The sequence below is a fragment of the Heliangelus exortis genome, chromosome 4 (assembly GCF_036169615.1).
Source record: "Heliangelus exortis chromosome 4, bHelExo1.hap1, whole genome shotgun sequence".
Lineage (NCBI taxonomy): Eukaryota > Metazoa > Chordata > Aves > Apodiformes > Trochilidae > Heliangelus > Heliangelus exortis.
In genome coordinates, this window is record NC_092425.1 from 40,794,422 (window position 1) to 40,816,400 (window position 21,979).

At 40.0% G+C, this 21,979-nt stretch overlaps 1 protein-coding gene across 8 annotated transcripts in view; it reads right to left on the minus strand.

The window, feature by feature from the left end:
• The window catches only part of JAKMIP1 (janus kinase and microtubule interacting protein 1), a 122,424-nt gene that overhangs the window by 44,883 nt on the left and 55,562 nt on the right, over positions 1–21,979 (minus strand). For all 8 annotated transcript variants that reach the window (XM_071743993.1, XM_071743991.1, XM_071743996.1 and 5 more), the window contains 5 exons: positions 18,637–19,131; positions 6,855–7,064; positions 6,072–6,191; positions 3,708–3,854; positions 2,722–2,862 (listed from right to left, as the gene is read on the minus strand). In XM_071743993.1, coding sequence (XP_071600094.1) covers positions 2,722–2,862; positions 3,708–3,854; positions 6,072–6,191; positions 6,855–7,064; positions 18,637–19,131 — 1,113 coding nt within the window. The remainder of the gene's footprint in view (positions 1–2,721; positions 2,863–3,707; positions 3,855–6,071; positions 6,192–6,854; positions 7,065–18,636; positions 19,132–21,979) is intronic.

Sequence of the window (21,979 nt, forward strand, 5' to 3'; positions counted from 1 at the left end):
TAATTCAGAAAATCACAATAAATGATATAGCACCTTTAATACATGATTTTTTTTCCAGAATAAGGAAAAAATGATGACTGCTGAGGTACAAAGGAGCAGGAATTTCAACCTGCAGAATAATTCTCTAGGAAGCTCAAGCTGAAAACTCAAAGTTGAGTTTTAGTGCTGAAGACTCATGCTCCCTCCTCAGGAACCTACTGAAGGAATGGTCCCTACTTAAACCTGGCTCTCCTGTACCCAAACATTTAGAGGAACTGGCCAGTCTTTTCACTCTCTCTTTTCTTCTTTCCTCTCATTACAGTGAAGAAAAAAAAAAAAAAAAATCACTGAAAATCCCCTACTTCTTCCAATTTCTGTTTTTCTTTGTAACATAATTTACTGCCTTGATGATTCACCAACCTACCAGAGCAATAATGCCAATCACAAAACATCCTTTGCTGAACTACCAGCATCTTGACAGCTTTCCCTATAAAAACTGACCAGAAAACCAGTGCTGTAGAACTCAAATTTATGTGGTTTTAACAGCAAGAAAGACCCCCTACAAACAACACCTCTGATCTACTCAGACAACCCTATTGCCTGCCATCCTTTCTCTGGATCACTCTGGGCTCAGCTGAAGCTAAGCTGATTTTTCCATTAATCAGGGATGTGACATGGGGTTTTTTTTGAGAATTATGATACATTTTTATCCTGTAGAGGTGTGGTTTGAGCCAGAAAAAGCAGCTGTAAAACACAAGGGAAGTGCAGACATCCACTGCATCCAAATAGGAGGTGAAGCACCACTTTGTTTGGACTGCCAACCAAAGCAGTACCCTAGTTCACAATTAAACTTATTTCTGACAGTGAAAAAGTATCTGGAATTAGGAGACAGAGCAAAAATGAAGCCATATTTTTTAATATTTATTTTACTTTCACACTAAACACAAGTAAATATTAATTGACCAAAGTCTGGATACAATGAATTTCCTCAGATTATTCACTGAGACAGTAAAAAATGAGAATCCTTTTACACCCAGTGTAAAACCTCACAAAGTGAGGTTTTATCTGCCATATACTCAGAATTTAATATCACATCAAAGTCTCTGCCTATTTGGAAGGTGAAGCATCACTGCTGTGTGGATCAGACCCTACCTCCCAGTGTCTGAGTAGCATCCTACTGCTTGTAACCCTGGAGAATGCATCCAGACCTCAATTTTTAGCACTGATTCCAAGAGAAAACCTAGGTCAAAATCTCAGAAGAACTGCCTAGAAGACAGACAATGTTCCAGGCAGAGTGATTAAATGTTGTTTCATCTTTTGGGTTCTTTTTTTAATTTTATTTTCAATGTTGAATCCAACTGTTTAATTTTTATTTGGACAGAATGAGCTTAAATTTGTTTTATCACTTCACAGCAGTCAGCAGGGCCATTTGAGATGCTCTGGGACACTCTGCCTGAGTTCCACCTCCTGCTCCAGAAGGGCAGAGGACTCAGAAATGATAAAACATTTAACAGTACCAGAGGAGGGCATCACATTTTGCACTAAATATCTCCAGAGAGCTCCAAGACAACCCAGAAACGTCCTGATCATTTGGTGCAAATATCTATGAGCATCATAGGAGGTCTTCTGTGCTGCTACCTTTGTTGGGATGAGGCATGAATATTTCTCTCCATTTGTTCTAAAGACAGCCAGTGTGTTGCCAGCTGAGTTAGAGCTGCTTAGTTAGGTGAAAGGAATGTCAGCCTCCACATTCCTTTTGCTTTAGAAGAACTTCAAGCTCAAGAGAGGGGTTTGATTTGCACCGGGGTCTCTGTCCAACACCTTTCAGCCATTCAATTTTGAAAAAAAGTCTCCCTTCCTCCAAGTTCCTCAGCTGCTGACAGCCAATTTTACAAGCACCAGGGATGCACCAGTGCACTTTTTAAATCCATAATAGGCAAATGTTTTAAAATCCAGAGATCCACACACATTCTGCAGCGATTTGGTGGCGACCCAAGAAATCTCAAGAACCCTTGAATCCTAGAATCCTAGAATCCTAGGGGTTGGAAGGGACCTGGAAAGATCATCTAGTCCAACCCCCCCTGCCAGAGCAGGGCCCCCTAGAGTACATCCCCTAGGAACGTGTCCAGGCGGGTTTTGAATGTCTCCAGTGAAGGAGACTCCACAACCCCCCTGGGCAGCCTGTTCCAGGGCTCCGTCACCCTTACAGTAAAAAAATTTTTTCTGATATTCAACTTGAACCTCCTATGCTCCAATTTACACCCATTACCCCTTGTCCTATCACTGGTCACCACTGAGAAAAGCCTAACTCCATCTCCCTGACACTCACCCCTTACATATTTGAAAACATTGATGAGGTCACCCCTCAGTCTCCTTTTCTCCAAACTAAAGAGACCCAGCTCCCTCAGCCTTTCCTCATAAGGGAGATGTTCCACTCCCTTAATCATCTCAGTAGCTCTGCGCTGGACTCTTTCAAGCACTTCCCTGTCCTTCTTGAACTGAGGGGCCCAGAACTGGACACAATACTCCAGGTGTGGCCTCACCAATGCAGAATAGAGGGGGAGGAGAACCTCTCTTGACCTCCTAACCACACCCTTTCTAATGCACCCCAGGATGCCATTGGATGCCAAAGAACTATTTCTGTACCACTACAAGAACTGGAGTTAAAACACTGCTCTGAAATGGCTACAGTGCCTACAGATGTGTGTGCATGCAGGTGTTTACACCAGTCAGAAGCATTACCACTGTCAGATCATCAATAACATGCTGCTGTTCCTTGACTTGCAGTCGAAGGAATTCAATCTCTTGCTCCTCCCGTGTGCTGCTGAGATCATTCAAGGACGTGTGCCTCTTCAGGGCTGGTTGGGCAGATAACTTCTCTTTCTACAAAAAAAAAATAATTAAAATTAAAAAAAAAAACCCCAAAACTGTAAAACATAAAGAGCATTTTAAAGTGTCTTCCCGGAACGGAAGGAAAATTCTCGTGAATGAAGTCGTAATCAAGAATTCACTGGACTCATCAGTCCAATATAGGGCTCCTATGAAAAAGTAATCAAGAATTCATTGGACTCATCAGTCCAATATAGGGCTCCTATGAAAAAGTAATCAAGAATTCATTGGACTCATCAGTCCAATATAAAGCTCCTATGAAAAAGTAATCAAGAATTCACTGGACTCATCAGTCCAATATAGGGCTCCTATGAAAAAGTAATCAAGAATTCATTGGACTCATCAGTCCAATATAGGGCTCCTATGAAAAAGTAATCAAGAATTCACTGGACTCATCAGTCCAATATAAAGCTCCTATGAAGTAGCAATCAAGAATTCATTGGAGTCATCAGTCCAATATAAGGCTCCTATGAAGTAACAATCAAGAATTCATTGGACTAATCAGTCCAATACAAGGCTTCTTTCAACATGAAAAACATCACACATTGACATTCTGTATGCCTCAGGGTTAATATTCCATGGAAAATACCTTAGACTAAAAAAAAAAAAAAAAAAACACAACAAACAACTCATAGCCTGGGACAAAAATCAGCATGAATTGACACACACAAAGCACTTGCCACTCTGAATTTAGAGTATGAATATTCACTTCTTGCACTGGCTGAGTTAAAAACTCTTGAAATGTCTGAACTGGAATGAAAGCCTCATAAGCATTTCTACCTCAAAAGCAATTGTGTGCAATGGGTTCTTCTAACATGATGCCAGAGATGATGACTTACCAATTCTACATTTTCCCTTGATAGATTTTTTATTTTCTCTTCCATCCTCTGAATACTTTGTAACATGTCATCATTTTTTTTGCTCATCCTCCTGTTTTTTTCTACCAAAGGCTTCAGCTGACTTTCTGTCTCCCGAGAACGTTTCAGCTGCAAATGGCAAAGGAACAAAGTTATATAATAAATAAATAAATAAATAAATAAAATAAAATTATAAATAAATAAATAAATAAATAAATTTATTCTTGTAGGAGGAAGAAATCCTTAAGTTTTCCCTTGCATTTTTCCTTCATTCAGAAAATTTAGTTCATCTGACACAGACCACTGCTGAGCTACGAACTACAGGAGTCCAAAGAAACAAGAAATAGCATTTCTGCACACTCTAAAAAAAGAAAAAAAAAATGGCCACTGGGTTTTTTCTCTTGGGGATATACTTGTGATGACCCATAAATTCTTAAAAAACAATCTGGTTGTGTCTTGTGAGCATCTGTGTCTCTTACTAGGAGTAAATTCTTTCTACTTTGAAACCCCTATGCTCATTGTGTAATGAGAGCAAGGAGAAAGTCAGCCAGAGGGCACAGACTCAATCTCAGGATTCTGCTGACATTTTCCAGCTGCTCAGTTTTGTTCCTGTGGCTTTATGATGTTAGATGATTATGTGAAACAAATTACTGCCCTTCCTTGAATTGGGGATATTCAATATTTCACTCTTTTAACTTCATTAATCCTTGAATTGTTTGTAAAAACAAAAAAAAAGAAAAAAGCAAGGAAAATATTTTTTTCAACCAACTGAGTTTTAACTGGAAATGAGAAAAATATAATTTTCCTACTGCTGAGATAATTTCACTGATTATTTGGTTTGCTGTTGCATTCTCAAGAGCAAACTGTTTTTCAAAGTGCTTATTCATACAAGTTTACAGATAATATTACATAAACCCACTAGTATCTCATAATATGCCAAAACTTTCCCCATATCTTTTCCAAGATTGATTTCTTATGCCTCTAGGTCAAGCATCAAGAAGAGCACTGGACTGAGTCATCCATGTCCTCCATCCAGAGGAACACTGAGGGACAGATGCTGCAGCACTTCAGCATCTTCAAGGGTGCTGTGAATGACTGATGTCCACAGAAAATATTAGGACTGAATTATCTTGTCTTGACCTAATGTAATCTTGAAAAAAAGGCAAGATGTTCTGAAGAGTTTACAGCAGAAATAAACAACTGTAGCAGTAAAAGCACAGGGAAAAAAAAAAAACCAAAACAAAAAACCCAGGCAAAGTAGGAAAACCAGGGAACCCAGGAAACTTAAATTGCTAATGAGAAATAATTTTTTCTTATAAAAGGCAAGTTCAGACTCTAGAGCTCTTTAAAGAGGAAAAGTTTAAAGAAAAAGACATAATTAAGTCCTCAGCTCATCATTTAGTCCAGCATTGTTCAACTGACTTCACTAACTTAGATTCAGCCAAGATGTTGGGCAAGGAAATTTCAAAACATAGCTCTTCTGATAATAACTGAGATGCCACAACTAAATTAAGTCCTTTTATCATAAAACAAAGCCTTCACATTGCAACCTGAAGAGCAGGAAGCATGCAACCTCAAGCCTTGAAAAGCAAGGAGGAAAATGTCAATGCTTCAGCCACCTACAGGACCAGCACATGGGGAGAGAGCCCTCCCCCATGTACAACACCAATAACATCCCCAGAAAAATTGTTTTACAGTTGTGAGGGAAAAGGCCCAGCTGATTAGAATGAAAAAATCTTATCCTCTGGCAGTAGAGGGCATTGTGAGAGGACGTGTGTAAAAAATTCTTGTTATTAAAATTGCAGTCAGTGGGAGTTCTCCCCTTCATCTCCATGCAAGGAATGAAGCAGGAGAAAATTCATTCTTAAAATTCTGCTCACAGATTTTCTTTTCTAAGTTACTTTCACTCTCCAAGGATAATTTCACCTACTTAAGAGATTTCCCTTGAGAAGTGGCAGCATTTTCATTTCCAACATGAGAAAGCTGCTTTAACTCCTAGCTAGCATAAGGATGTAACAAAACCAACATCCTGTTTCAAAAAGATTAATGCAGTAATTAAAGTTCATGGATTATGTACATTTTACACTACAAATTACATAGTGCCAGGGGTAAGATACCAGTCAGTTTGATTAGAATGATGCCAAAATAAATGTATCAAGTTTTATTTTCTGTCTTTTATGGTCACAAATTAATTCCCACAGAACTCTGTTATATTCAGATACAATTGACCGAGGCCAACAAGGACTGGTTTGTAAATTATTTATAACGCTGACTCTGCATCAATAAATCTTTTACCAAAAAAGATGCCCTCCCAGTCACCATCTGTGTTAGTACTAATTAATTTACCAGTTCATTTCTTTCATCTGCTAGGAGAGTGTTTCTGTCTTCCAGCTTCCTTATCACAGCATTCAGCTCAGCGATTTTTAACTGAAATCTCCGCACATCTCGTTCATCCAAATGCTGCTCCTTGACATCAAAAATATAGAGATATATAAAATTACCTTTAAAAACAATAGTTTACTAGCCATAAATTTAATATCCCAGTTTAGGAAGTGGGTTGTGTCAATTTAAAACAGACCCTGCACTGTCTGGGAAACTTAATTTTACTAAAACACTGCACATCCTGGGGAAATGCTACATGATACATTGCAAGAAAGGTGTCTACTTGGGAAAAGTCTGTAAGAGTTTGACAACTTTAAAAACAAAAGGCTAGATGAATAATAGTTCACCTACTAGTGGTTACTTCTCACCAAGTTTTTCCACTCAAAGTGAAAAAAATGTGCACAGGACACAGTATACAATCACAGGGTACACTTTTTGAGAAGTGTGGGTATCTCTTTGCAGCTGAGTGAAATAAAATAAAGTTGTGAAATAAATAACCAAGAAAATAACGGGTTTCACAGCTCAAGTTCAACGATGGGAATCCAAAAAGTTCCATATCCACAGATTTGCCAACATTTTGAAACCCAAGAGTGTTGCTAAAGCACCAGTGGAACAGCACAGTCCCGTGCAGGGCCATTTACTGGGAATTACTCCTTCCAGGATTAGAAAATAACCCCAAAATCAATGTGAACACCCAGGCAGCAATTAACCTGTGTAGAACACCTGAAGAAAAGATAATTTTCTTACCGGGCTCCCCATGAGCTCAGAGATATCCCCCAAGCCTGCAGGAAGCTCCCTCTTGGGACTGCTGTGGTAGCGTTCTGCCTCCTTCACTTGGACAAGTTGTTCATCCAAAGCTTCTTTCTGAAGGAGCAGTTTCTGTGTGTGACCTGCCTGGACACCAAGGTCTTTCTCCAGAGCTAGAATCACTCTGTCTTTGCCTTTTATCTCATCCATCTGGAAAGAAAGCAAGCAAGAAGGAAGTTTTTGTAGCATCTCCATGTGATCCCTGCGTCCATATCCACAAACTTCCCAAACCCAAGGTCTGTTCCTCTCAGGATCACACCAGCAGCTAAACTGTGGTTGCCAAAAAGAAGATCAATCTCCTCTGAAGCCTGTTCTGCTCCTCTTAAGAAAGTTTCAGCTTTCACTTGACCATGGGTTTGCTCAATGCAGTCTCAACTCAAAAATAGATACAAACCCAGACTGAAAGGGAACACGTAGCCACTGACATCAGCCACTTCCACACCTCTAGAAGCCAAAAAAACCCTCCCTTCAGACAAGAAACACAGGGCAAGTACAAAATAAGACAACACACCCTTTAAAACTCACCTAAGTTTCGTTTCAAAGCTTGAGCCAAGATGTTTGCCCCATGTTATCTCTTTATTAGTGAAAAAAAAAAAATCAAACGTGGTGAATCTCTTCACAGAGACTTAAAATTTAGCAGCATATAAATGTGCACACATTAAAACTCCAGACCTCCAGCATACCTATAATTTTATGTGCCCTAGCTACAGGATTCAGAAGAAAAGTGATCTTTGTGCAGAAGGAAAGCAAAGGCAGCCAGAGCATTAGGATGAAGGGCAGGGAGAAACAGTTCTTGAAGAGCATCTCTGGTTACTGAGCTGTGTTGTTCATTCATCTCCACACCAAATAAAGCAAACTGCTAGCAGGGATCTATTGCAGCTCTCAGAGGATTTATCCCTCACAGCATCAGTGTTAAATTCACTTTGGTACTATTTCCCAATCCTAAAGGAAGTGACAAGCTGCATTAGTTGCTATAGAAACAGATTCCTTAAGAAGAATCTTAAAACCATTAAAAATATGTTTATTGGAACTACACTGTGTCTCCTTTAGTTTACTCAGTGGCTTTCTTGGCCAACAGAAACCCAGGGAATTTTGGAAATAAGAGTACTAGAGTCTTATTTGAAACAATAAAACCAACTAATGAGCTTGTGAAATTATAAATTTGCTGCTTATTATAGCCCTACATCCCTAGAACTGCTTTGTGTTGTGACATCAAAAAAAAATTAATGAATAAAAAAAGTTATAAGCAATTTATAGTTAAGTCTGAGTGCAGGATTAACACAAGCAGATTACCTGATCAGCTATAATTTGCTTCTTCCAGGTTCCTGCCTTTCCCCATGCCCATGAAATTAGTTGGTGTGCAGGACCTGAGTCAAGTCATGTCCTGATTAAAGCCAAAAAGGTGAGATTTGAAGTGAATAAACTGATCTACTCCTAAATTCCAACTGGAACTGATGGAGATTGGTTCTCCTGGAGATTTCTTTCCTGATTTGGAAAGCTCACTTGGTTTCAATTTCACATCAAGTACATAGGTTCTTGATGCATAATAATTTGCAGTATTTTAATTCAGATTTCTGAGACTTTCAAGTATGCAAAAAGGACTGGCAGGGAAAGAATGCAGTTTTTATTAGTGGAAGGATTTGCAAGAGGCAGGATTTCAGAGGGACTGTGCAGTGAGCAGCAATGATAAAAATTAAGCAGCTGCCTCATTCACTGAATGCTCTCTGTCAGGGAGACTGATCTCTCAGGGACCCCTTGGAAGGAAAAAATGTGGTGTAACTCAATCCTCTGGGCAAAGTGTCCCTTTGAGTGACACAGGTGGTCACCCTGAGCATCCAAGCTAACAGAAATTTGTCCATTTAACAAAGAAGCACCAAGGTTCCATAGGCACTTGCAGGAGATTTCATCCCCTTCATACTCTCCCAATTTAAAGGGCAAAAGTTCCAACATAGATTGGAATTTAAAAAAAAAAAAAGTAGTTTCCATAGGGATTGCCACAGATTGTTTGAAACAGATGTGACCAGTGAAATCCTGCCCATGCCATCAGCCTTCACACACCCTTCCATGGGGCAAAGCACACAAGCTCACACCCAGGAGAAAGAAATGCCCTCAAAAAGCATGGATGTGGGACAAGGGCTTCTGAAAAACCTTCAGGAAAAAAGCAGGAAGAAACAGCATGCTTCAGTCAAATAGAAAAACCTTCAATAATCATTCCAAATGATAAAACAGCAGTGGCTGCACATTTTTTTTTTTATTATTTTGGGCTTAGTTTGGTAAGTTACAGGTAGGCAGCAGAGAATCTCCTACCCATGTGGACATCTGCTCATCTGCACACCCAAATACACAGATGTCAAACAGAAAAACCTTCAATAATCATTCCAAATAGTAAAACAGCAGTGGCTGCACATTTTTTTTTTTTATTATTTTGGGCTTATTTTGGTAAGTTACAAGTAGGCAGCAGAGAATCCCTTACCCATGTGGACATCTGCTCATGTGCACACCCAAATACACAGATGTCAAATAGAAAAACCTTCAATAATCATTCCAAATAGTAAAACAGCAGTGGCTGCACATTTTTTTTTTTATTTATTTTGGGCTTATTTTGGTAAGTTACAGGTAGGCAGCAGAGAATCTCTCACCCACGTGGACATCTGCTCATGTGCACACCCAAATACACAGATGTCAAATAGAAAAATCTTCAATAATCATTCCAAATAGAACAGCAGTGGCTGCACATTTTTTTTTTTTTTTTTTTTTGGGCTTATTTTGGTAAATTACAGGTAGGCAGCAGAGAATCCCTTACCCATGTGGACATCTGCTCATCTGCACACCCAAATACACAGATGTCAAATAGAAAAACCTTCAATAATCATTCCAAATAGTAAAACAGCAGTGGCTGCACATTTTTTTTATTATTTTGGGCTTATTTTGGTAAGTTACAGGTAGGCAGCAGAGAATCTCCTACCCATGTGGACATCTGCTCATCTGCACACCCAAATACACAGATGGCTGCAGTAGCTCTTATTTTTTTTTATAAGCACAAGCTTCCTGAAATAATTTCTAAGCAACCAACATCATAAACTGATAAAGAAAATAGAACTGCAGCAGTAATGCTTCTACCTTAAGCTCTGTTTCAGAAGCCTGGGGTAAAATAGAATTCTTTCCTCTTTTCCTTAATTTCTCCAGTGTGACTGCACTGACCCAATGTCTCAGTGTTCTTCTATTTACCCCAATGCCTGACCCAAAGATTCCCCATCTTTCTTTGGACTTGTATCCTTAAAGAGCAAACTTGTTCATTTTCCCTGTCTGCTTTCTTAGCAGAGAGTAAAAATTACTCCAGGGAAGGGAAAAAACCCCACAAAGTATTTTACAGGGCTGCCACATCCCTTACATGGGAGAGAGGGCAGGGAGGCAAAGAAAGAAAAGGTGCAAGAGTAGGGAAAGGAGCTGACAGCTCCCAAAAGACTTCATCTTATTTATTGTCAAAGCTCACAGAAAATTTCCATGCCAGTTCTCTACCACTGGAAGACTCCACTTTTCTCAAACTTGGTTACACAAAAAAAAAGAAAAAATTAAAAAAAGGTTGGCAGTAGAAAGGAATAGAGCCTTATGTAACTAGAATTACAGTCTGGTTCAGTGAGGAGCAGCTTCCATTAGGGAAATGAAAATCAAACTGGATTAATCTGGCTGTTTTCATACACTTACAGAATTGGTACAGTTGGAAAAGACCTTTAAGAGCACCAAGTCACCAACCCAGAAAAACCCCACCATGCCCACTGAAGCCTGTCCTGAAGTGCCTCATCTACTTGGGTTGGTGCCTCCACCACCTCCCAGTGCCTGGCTACATTCTCAAATAAAGAATTTCTTCCTAATATCTTCTGATCAGATTCTTGTTGTGGAAGCAACACTGCCATGGCCAAGATTGTTTAGGAACCCACAGTGTCAAAAAGAAAAGTAACTTTTTAATTATTTTTTTCCCAACTATTTTATTCAATCTAATAAAAAAAATCAAGCTTTCAGGTTCAGAAGCCCTTCAGTCCTTAAAAAGTTGTATGCTTAAAAGCTTAAGTCTTCCACCTATGTAAGTTTGCTCTTCCCATAAATAGTTTTTTCTCTATATATATAAAATTGTCTATAAAATGTGTGCATGTGCTTATACACAGTGTGCATACACATCTATAAATACATTTATTCACACTACACACATGCTGATATATTTTTCCAGTTGCCATTTATGACTACTGAAAACAAGCTGAACACCACTGGCTTTTATGATATTAAGTGAAATAACAATTAGTGATCCCCTCAAAACCCCTCAAGTTTAAAGGCTTAATCCCATCTCCTATTACTAAAATATCCATTCAGACAGCACTCAGAATTTATTACTTTGAAATGCACAGCATTCCTGGGTTTTTTTCAGGCTTTTTAATGCCTGTTTTACGTCACTAAGGAGCCATCCCCAAACTCCTCATCACTTATATGAGCAGTTGCCATCATTAGTTCTGTTCTCTCCCAGGTGCAATTTGATTAAACCTAAAAACTCTTTTTTCTTACCAGCTCCAAGAACCATACACATGGATAAACTTCTACTTAAATTCTTGCATCATGCCTTACTCATTCTAACATTCTGACCTCAGATGCATTCCTGCTTGCCCATATCCAATGGGAATGCTGCTGTTTGGGGTTGTCTGGGGTATTTTCCCCACAAAACTCTCATGTCTGGAGTCTCTAAACTGTTTTTCTTTTTCCCACCAATCACTCTCCCTGTTAAAGATGTTCCCTGGACACCACTCAGTTTGGAGCAACCTGGGCTGGTGGGAGGTGTCCCTGCCCATGCAGGGGGTTGGGACTGGATGAGCTTTAAGGTCCCTTCCAACCCAAACCATTCTGATTTTAAATCCCTTATCTCATGTTAGGGTGGTAAGTTCTGTCCCCTGATTTTCCTAATTTTTTTTTATCCCCTAAATTTCCTAATTTTTTTTTTATCCCCTAATTTTCTGCCATGCATTTTCCTGTTTTCTCCCATGCCACATTCCCCACGTGAAGGGACACTCCACAAATATCCATTTAGCTCCCTGACTGAGCCTGCTCAAAGCCTTCTTGGCTCTCTCCTTTTTCCACAACACCTCTAAAACCCAAAAGGAAATTATGAAAAACCTGTCAGTGCTTTAGAGAAATCACAGTGCTCAGCTCACAATCTGCTGTCTGGTTACCAAACAGGATTCCTGAGCAAAAAACCCTGAGAATTTAAGACATGGGAAGCACATCATAGAAGTGCAGGGTAGATCATCTCTCAGCTGATAATTCATGACTGGACTCTGAACAAATAAAATCTCTTTCCACTGTGCTCCTCAAGCCTCCAGGATCCAAGGAATAATGCTCCAGGATCTGCCATGCCAGCTGCCTATAAGAGGTTTCAGCATCTGTGGGACAAGAATAGGTGGAAATTGAGCACTGACTGCACTAATTACCACTTTTTTTCTATATTCTTTACTATTTCACTTCATTTCAGCCCCCTCACCACCACACAAAAGGGACAAACCAACTTTTCTTCCAACAGATTTAACACTTTGAGAGCCCAATCCATGCCCTGGGCTCACAGCTAGCATGGTAAATCCAATATATTCCATGATAAATCCCAATATATTTCCATATATAATGGAAATTCCTCCCAAGTGGCTGCTCTGGTTTCAAATTTATCCTGGTTGAATCAGATCTGGGGACTTTTTGCAGCTACAGAATACAACAGGGTCACAGGAACTATTTACATTTCACATGGATTTGGAAGCATTTTAGAGCAGCCACGTTTTTCCTTATGGAATTAAGCACAAAAAAATCTGTGATAGGGAGGCAGTGGAGCCAATGTGAGGTTAGGACACATTGTCAATAACCTGCTTTAAGAAGAAAAGTATCAGAAATATCCTCTGAAAGAGGATTTGAAAGAAAATAAGCTGATCCACAAGCAGCCATGGCAGGCAATTATTGAGAAATCACCTTGGAGAACTTAACTTTGGAGTTCTTGCTTAAAATGACAGCTTCCTAAAGTATCAGTTCTTAATTAATGGGGTTTGTGCTGTCAGATGTTAGGTGCTGAATACAGCAATTACTGACATTAGATGAATGAAGAGCTGACATTTACAGCCTCTGTCAGAATGACACAGTTCCCTAAGCACAGGTATCTGCCTGCCTCCTAACAGCTGAGAAAAGGAGCAAAAATAAGTGTTTGAATAATATTTCTCAAGCATGAAAGAGAACCAAGCCAACCACTGGGAAAAAAAAAAAAAAAACCAAAAAAACCCTGCCAATTATCCCACACTTCAATAGCTGCAGTGAAAGAAAGTCAGAGACCTTTGGGGGAACTTTAGCCTCTCACAAAGCTGAAAGAGAAATCCCCAGGGAATTAAACCCCAGCTCCAGCAAGGCACTGAGATTCTCAGTTTTCAAAGTGGAAAAAAGCAGCTGCTGCATTGCCAAGTGCAAGACCTTCCCCTTTTCCCATCCTTCCCAAAGTTATCTCCTGGCCAACTGCAGAACAAAATTCTGTGGTGCTCTTCCCCCAGAGAAAATTAATTCATCTTTAAATCAAATGCTTGGCACTGAAAAGAGGAGTATTTTGAGAGGACTGCTGCTTCCAAAAAGGAGATGCTGCTCAAATAAAGAGTTTAAGATAGAACTAAATGGAACTGACACATCTTTACATCTATTATCAAGTGACACTAAGACCTAACAACAAAATCCCCAGCTGAGAGCCCACCTGGAGGGAGGAATTAAAATATTCCTGAGCTGTACACAGCACTCTTTACACCAGACATGATGACCCATTTATAAAAATGTCTGCTACTTATTTAGGAACCTTAGGGGAAGAAGAAGAAAAAATGCCAGCCTTCCAGTCAAGGAGAAAGGGTCAGAAACACAGGTAGACAGGAGTTAATTTTAATTTCAGGCATCATTTTCCTAAACCATCAGGCAGTATTTTCTTCCAATGGTTTCTCCCCACTGATTTTTTATTTTTTTAAGTGTGCAAATCTCACAGATAAAGCAAATATTAAAAACTTTGATAAATTATACAAGAACCACCATATGGGCAAGAAAATTTCACAAGTTACTGACTGGTTTCTCACAGCTTTCTCAAAAGCACTTGACATTACTATAGCTGAACTACAAACTCTTCTTCTTGGATCTCTGGTACCTATTACAAGTGTTCACAAGTGTTACAAGAGCTCTAAGAGTAGTCAAAAGGTCAAAATACAGAATAAACTAAATAATACAGACATAGAGACCTTTGTCCAGCTGCCAAATGACACAGAACTTCTGCAGGTTTTTAATAACATCTTGTAAAGAGATGTACAAATGACCTGGCTACTGTAACACTTGAAAAAAAAAATAAAAAAAAATAAGAATAACCACAAAATGCTGAGCTTGCACTGCAACCAACTTTTGACTAGATCTGCTTGATTCAGGCCAAAGCAAGCTGCCCTGGCATCTCCAGAGGATGGAAAAGAAAGTATTATTTGCAGTTGTAAAATGCTGGGAGGTGGTGGAAGGGTCTTTGCAGGAGATCAGCTCAGCCTTGGAATGCAGCTGAAACACGTGTGCCAGACAGATGGCAAAATCCAGAGCAGCAGCTACAACCTGATAGCAGCAGCTGCCTGGGAGATCCAAGCTAAGGAAAAGCCTACAGCAGGACTGACACACTTGGATGATTCCAAACTCAAGCTTTCCAGGCTCAAAATTGAAGATTTTGCTCAGGAAAGAAAATGCCACTGCAAGGAGGGGAAGAAAGCCAGGGCCCACCCTTCTTTTCTCAGCTCGGAGGGGCCTGGAGTGGCCTCACCAGCAGCCAAAGTCCCCTCTGCCACCAGGATTTTCAGAGGCAAAAAGACCCCTGCATCACCCCCACTGCTGAGTGGAACCTGAAAATACAAATTTTCCTGCCTTAAAATGGCAAAATCAGCAGTTTTCAAACTCTACTGACAGAGCAATGCAACTGTTATGACTCAACTACTCTGAAAATATTACTTTAAAAAGAAAAAAAACTGTTATTTCTTTTTTTAGGTTTTTCTCCAAGTTGTTTCTTTACTTTCAAACTACCACCTGGTTACTAACTACTTTTACATCCAGTGTATTTTTTACATCCAGTGTAACTTTTTACATCCAGTCTTAGCTGCCAGTCCATTATATTGATGCATAGAGACAGCAAGAATAAATTTTCTTTAAAAGACAAGGGGGGAAACCCATTTCCAGAAGCATTCCTTAAATTACTAAAAACATTTCTATGGCTGCTCCATCAAATCAATCACAGGAGCTGACAAATTCAGTGTAACTTCATGCCACACAGAGAAATATATCTTGTAATTTTTGCCAAATAGCTCTTTTACTTCCCCTTTATTAGGCACTGGGATCACCCCCCTGCAATCTTTTTTGCATTGAGGGTTTTTTTTTTAATTTAAAACTGTGAAGACAATCTCAAAATTGAGTAATGATATTTTTGAAAGACTGAGATTAGCACAATACAAGCCTGGCACACAGTGTCAGTGTCTCCACATATTCACAGCAAATGGATTTGGCTTTCCTCCTTTCTCCCTATTTTAGTTCTTTTCCAGGAAGCCAAAAGAACACAGAATTTTTACATAAATTAGGCATGACTATTATAATCAGCTGTAAAAATACTGATTGTTTGGGTGGTGTAGCTGCAAGATCTACATAAAAACACATCTGCAAAACTAACCTGTGATCTAAAACAAATAATAAATCAGCCAAGTCTGACAAGGCCAGAAGACACTGAATCCTGAATAACTCCCTCTGAATTTAAATGACAGGATGACCAGCCCATTTAGGCTTTAATACCAAAGATGCTGATCTCTTAATACTGCCATTAAATGCATCACACATGCAAAAAAAAAAAAAAAAATAAAAAAAATCACATTAACTGCTGCCAAGTTACAGAACAGAGCTAATATTAACACCACTGCCTGCCACATCCTTGCCATCTCATCCCACCAGGATAAGAACCAACAGAGCATCCCAAATCTGCAGCTGATATGGTTAATCTGAAACTGAAGCTTCTCTTGCACTAATTAAAAAGGGGGGGAGGGAAATATCCTGATGATCTGATCCCATAATCCCCCTTCCTCTCCCCAGAGGAAGAGAGCAACATCCAGAAGCTCTGCAGCGTTTTTTTACCTCGACCCAGATTTAAAGAGTGTAATAAAACCTTCTGAAATTGCTATGAATGCCTAGAAAAAAAAAACCACTTCTCTTTCAGGAAAACAACCCATGCAATCTAATGGAAAAAAAGCTGAAATCCACTCTATGAGCTGAGGCACTACAAGGCAATATCAGGCTCCTGGTATTTTTTTCCTTGGAGCTCCCCTGAGGGGGAAGATGTGAAATGCTCCCAAAAGCCCAGAAGATTGGCACCAGGCTTCCTCTGGGGCTGGGAACAGATAAGAGGAATTATCTGCCAACCCAAGTCCCCTTTTTAGATGCACAGAATAAGGGAGGCCCAGGAAGGCTCCAATTATAGTTCTGAGTGAACTGTTCAGATTGCAGGAGGCTGAAAGCAGCCACTCTTGAAAGAGTAAAAGGGTTCCTTTACAATACCCCCTTATCCCCCCATGAAAAAAAAAAAAAAAAAAGCCATGGCATAGGTGAGTTTGCTGGGATAATTTGGGATAGAAGAATCTGGGCTGCCTCACCTTGCTATTTTTTGGGTTTGAGGATAAAATTAGGATTTTTGAGGTTTAAATTTTCCTCTGGGAAAGCAGAGGCACAACACAGCAACCTTCTTTTTAAAGAAGACTTTTTAAAATGTAGTTTCTGGTCAGGGCTTTCAAATTCTACAGCTACAATATGGAAGAAAATCTGTCAGACTCTGCTTACAAACCCTCATGTTCTCAGTCTCTGCAGTGGCCTTTAATTAATCAAGGAAATGATGCCCTGGAGACTTGATCAGCCTCCAATTTATTTGAATATTAACTCCATTAAAAGCCTTCCTTGTCTCAGACAGAAAATCACCACCATTAGACAGATATTACACATTTGTACCTTGCCCTCACCATCCTTTTTCCTAAGGAATACAAGAAATAAGAAGACATACCTGTGTAAACACAAACTGAGAAATATTTTTCTTAAAAAAATAATGTTTCATTCCATTTGATGTCTGAACTTCTTTAAATATGATAGATACTATGTTTATTATAGCTATAGATTTGCACAGTTATTGTTCTGCTAGTTTAGACCATCAGATACAGACATAGAAATGGGAAATATCATAGTGCCAGACAGAACTGTTTGTTGATGAACTGCTGTGATTCTTTATAGATTCTTTATATTTTACAAAGCTGCAAAAAGTGGAATATTTGGGGCACCCACTGTTGGGAAATAGCCTTTTTTTTTTTTTTTTTGCATTTTATACAAACAGCATAAATTTGCCATCTGTGCTGAAGATCCAGGGTTCATGAAAAAAACCTTCTGTCCTAGGCCTTAACTTTGCTGCTGCAACAGCAGAACACCCCACAAACTATAAAACATGAAAAAAAAACTTCTGTCCTAGGCCTTAACTTTGCTGCTGCAGCAGCAGAACACCCCACAAACTTTAAAACATGAAAAAGGAGAGCAAGGACAATCAAAGCAAGGACATTCAGAAGGACAATCAAGTGACCAGGATAATGATGGCAGAAGGAGACATCTTGGTGGTCTTGATTGGTCTGATATAAATTTAAAAACTTTCTTAGAAGTTTATTTTGCAATCCCACCAAGGTGTTCTTGCATTGCCTGTTTTGATCAATGGGACTTTGTAAGGAAATATAAAGTGGGAAAGGGAAAAGTCTATTTCTTTGCTCTTTTGAGATTACCAGGGGCAATAGTTTCAAACTAGAGGAGGGTAGATTTAGATTAGATATTAGGAAGAAGTTCTTCACCATGAGGGTGGGGAAATACTGGCCCAGGGAGGTGATGGAAGCCCCATCCCTGGCAGTGTCCAAGTCCAGGTTGGATGGGGCTGAGATTTTACATTATTCTTCTGTATAGTCTTCAGAAGCAGGATGGTTGGCTGAAGAACCCATAGGGCAAAAATGCTGCCAGCCTTCTGATTTGACAGAATTTTACTTAAAAATTCTACTCTGAATCCATTCCTAAAGGGAACTATAAAGCCAGACTCATGGCACAGTAACTATAAAGGGTGTGATGAGGCTCAACCTGAAACACTGCTCTTCCTTCAGAAACCTAAAATTTCTCTCTCCACAAGCAATTATTGTGTGGAGGTGTCAGTCTGCATCCACTGCCACACTGAACCTCCAGAAGAACACTGAAATTCAAGCACAGGTTTTCCAGGGAAGCTGTGGCTGCCCCATCCCTGGCAGTGCCCAAGTCCAGGTTGGATGGGGCTTGGAGCAACCTGGGCTGGTGGGAGGTGTCCCTGCCCATGCAGGGGGGTTGGGATGAGCTTAAAGGTCCTATCCAAGCCTGAAAATTCTATGATTCTATGGTACTTGTCTTGGTTCACTCATAATCTATCTGGTGGGACATAAAGCTTTGGATGGAGCTGGACTGGCGATGGAGTCCAGGTTCCCCTTTGCTGTAAGGAGGAGAAAGCAGAAGCAGTGACCTTCTGTAGCAACCCCTGATGAAAGACAGCACTGCAAAAGAGTGGCTTGCTGGTTGTGGACACACAAAACAACACAGTCACTATAATAAAGATTTCTTCCCTTGATGGACTCACCAGCCTGCGGATCTCTCTCTCGCATTCCCGCTTTATTCTGTGGATCTCCTCCTGGTGGGCCTGGTAGGCCGTGCGCAGGTCGGCCGCCTTCATCTTATCCGCCTGCATGACGTTGTTCAGAGCCTCTTCCAGCTGTTTTTTCCCAGATTTCAGCTCCAACACCTCCTGCTGCAGCTTCAGCCTCTCAGCATCAAAAGCCTTGCGGGCCTCCTCCTTGGCCTCGCTCAGCAGAGCCGTCTTCACTTTGTCCGCCGCCCCGTCCCGCAGGACGTTGACCGTGGATTGCAAACGTTGGATTTCCCCATCTTTGATTTTCACCATCCTGGCCACCTCCTGCTCGTGCTGCCGGATCAGGAGTTCCCTGAGGCTCTGGAGTTCCTTGGTTTTTTCCTCGTGGAGTTTGGCTTTCAGCTCGGAAACGTAGGCGGTGTGTTTGTGCTGCTCCTGCTCCCTTTCCTGCTTCACCTCCTGGATTTTCTCCCTCAGTTTGCCCACCTGGAACATCATAAAAAAACAAACAAACCAATTTAAAAAAAACTAATTAAGGACTGCTAGCACACTTTTTAAAGTATTCAAGGAGGAATATTTTCTAAAACTTATTTAAAACATCACAAAGATGACATCCCCGATGCATCTCTCTCCAGGACGTAACTGGAGAACCAGAAGAAGGCCATGAGTGTCTGGCAGGAATCTGCTGAGGAAAATATGCTTTTGATGACAAGTTCTGACAGTTTGGGGTAATAAAATAATAATAAAATCAAAAATTTTAATATACATAAATTAATGAAAAAAAAATTGAGCAGTATCCCTTCTACTTCGCTCCTTAACTCCTCCACCATTTCTCTCTTACCTCAGCCACCCCAGCCTATTCTCATCCTAAAAAAAAAAAACAACAAACAAACAAAAAAAAATACCCGCAAATCAGATGATACATAGAAAATAATTTTTATTTATTTTGGGAAGGAAATGGTAGAAAACTTCCTAGTTTTCCTTTCTACAAAAAAAAAAAAAAAGGGAAAAGGAAAAAGAAAAGAAAAAGGAAAAAGAAAAGGAAAAGGAAAAGGAAAAGGAAAAGGAAAAGGAAAAGGAAAAGGAAAAGGAAAAGGAAAAGGAAAAGGAAAAGGAAAAGGAAAAGGAAAAGGAAAAGGAAAAGGAAAAGGAAAAGGAAAAGGAAAAGGAAAAGGAAAAGGAAAAAGGAAAGAAAAAGGAGAAGGGAGAAGGGAGAAGGGAAAAGGGAGAAGGGAAAAGGGAGAAGGGAGAAGGGAGAAGGGAGAAGGGAGAAGGGAGAAGGGAGAAGGGAGAAGGGAGAAGGGAGAAGGGAGAAGGGAAAAGGGAAAAGGGAAAAGGGAAAAGGGAAAAGGGAAAAGGAAAAAGGGAAAAGGGAAAAGGGAGAAGGGAGAAGGGAGAAGGGAGAAGGGAGAAGGGAAAAGGGAAAAGGGAAAAGGGAAAAGGGAAAAGGGAAAAGGGAAAAGGGAAAGGAAAAAAGGAAAAGGAAAAAGGAAAAAAAAAGAAAAAGGAAAGAGGCTTTCTTTTGTTTCAGAACACCAGAAAGGCTACAAGGTGTTTCATCCAGCATAATGACATCTTCCTGCTGTCCCTTTTCCCTGTGACTGCCACATCAGGGGCTCTACACGTGTACTTCTCATCTAAAGCCAAGTCAGAGGCAGAGAGTTCAAAGATTTGTGTTTTAACCTTGAGTGGCAACACAAACATCCACACCAAAGAGTCCTTCGTGGTACAAAGCAGCTGCTGTGCAGGGGGATGTCAGACCCTGCCACAATATTCCCAGCTTGCAGCATCCCTGCTGTACAAAGCTGGGAGCTGTAGCCACAAAATGCATTTAATTTACCCTAAAACCAAGCTAGAATTGTGATTTGTCCCAGATTACTGCAGAAAGGAGAGCTCTATAATTATTCAGACTCTCATTTCATGTGAAGGTATAACTAGAGACTTTTTTGCATGCTTTTAGATTTTATGGTCAAACCAAAAATAAATTAAAAAGAGTAATACTAGCCCAGCAAAGGCCCAGAAATCTTCATTATTTTGTTTACTGAAAGGAGGTTGGATCTACCAGACACTTTTGTATGTTGACTTTAGGAAAAATGGGACCTCTTGGCTCAAAAGCCTCAGACAGAACATGCATGGAATCCAAGTTTCCTCCTGAAGTGTGACCATTAAAATGAGTGATTTTTCTCATCACACCCACAGCACTGGCTGTAGGATTCCCAGAGTCTCAACTTGGCCTTGAGAAGATGCTATGATCCTGTTATTTTAAAAAAAAAACCTCTGAGAGTCAACCAACTCAAACTTACCCTGGCTTTAGGAAAAGGAAAAAGAAAAAAAAAAATAAACAGGGAAAGAAAGATATCAACATTTTTCTGTCCTTTCTACACTCCCTCTCTCCTTTTCTCCTGCATCCTAAGCAGATCTCTAAGTGTTTGGCTTCCAGAGCAACTGACTGCACAAAAATAGCAGTGTGGCATTTCCCCATATGCCTAAGGTTCAAAATAAATTTAAACTTTAAAGCAATTTGTCTTTTTTTAATTTCAGGCACTATTTTTTTTTTTTTTTAGAAAGCTCTTCTGTTCATAAGAACACGAAGCATAACAAAAAAAATGAAACCAATAGGGAAATAAAGCCAAGGAGCCTATTGGGGCACAAATAAACCTGGTGTTTTCTGCCTTGCTAAATTAAATCTTGAATAATCACTGATACCACATTTCTGCCAAAGCAGAAGATGACTGCTTGAAAAAGCAAAGCCAAACATCACTGCTGCTTCCCTTTTTAAAGTCTCTGAAAAAAAGAGGCAACAGCCCCAAGGTGCTCCTGGGGAGATTTTGATTGAACACAAGAAAATTTTTCCCCATGAGGCCAGTCAGACCTTGGAATGGTCTCCCAGGGAAGGGGGGGGATTCCCCCACTTTGGAAAGTTTGAGCCTCACAAAAATAGTTAGAAGGGTTGGAGCAGATGATCCTTGAGGTCACTTCCAACCTGACCTCCTGGGATTTCAGGAATCACAGCTGCTCACACACCTGAAGCCCAAAACAGCCCCACAGTGATGCAAATCCCCAAAACCTGCAAACTTTAGAGGAGGCTTCACATAACCCTGGAGCTAAAAATGTTTATCATGAGAATGGTCTTTAAATGGCTCAAGAACAAAAGAACCAAAATTAACTGGGAAAAGATGCACCGAGTTTTGCCAGGGGGAAACTTTTATTTCCAAGCAACCAGTGGTTTGCAGGCAGCACTGTTTTCAGATTAATTTTTATTCATCAAGTCTCATCAATTACAGGGCTCTTCCTCAGATAAATCTTTAATAGAGGGATACACGTGAGGGACAAA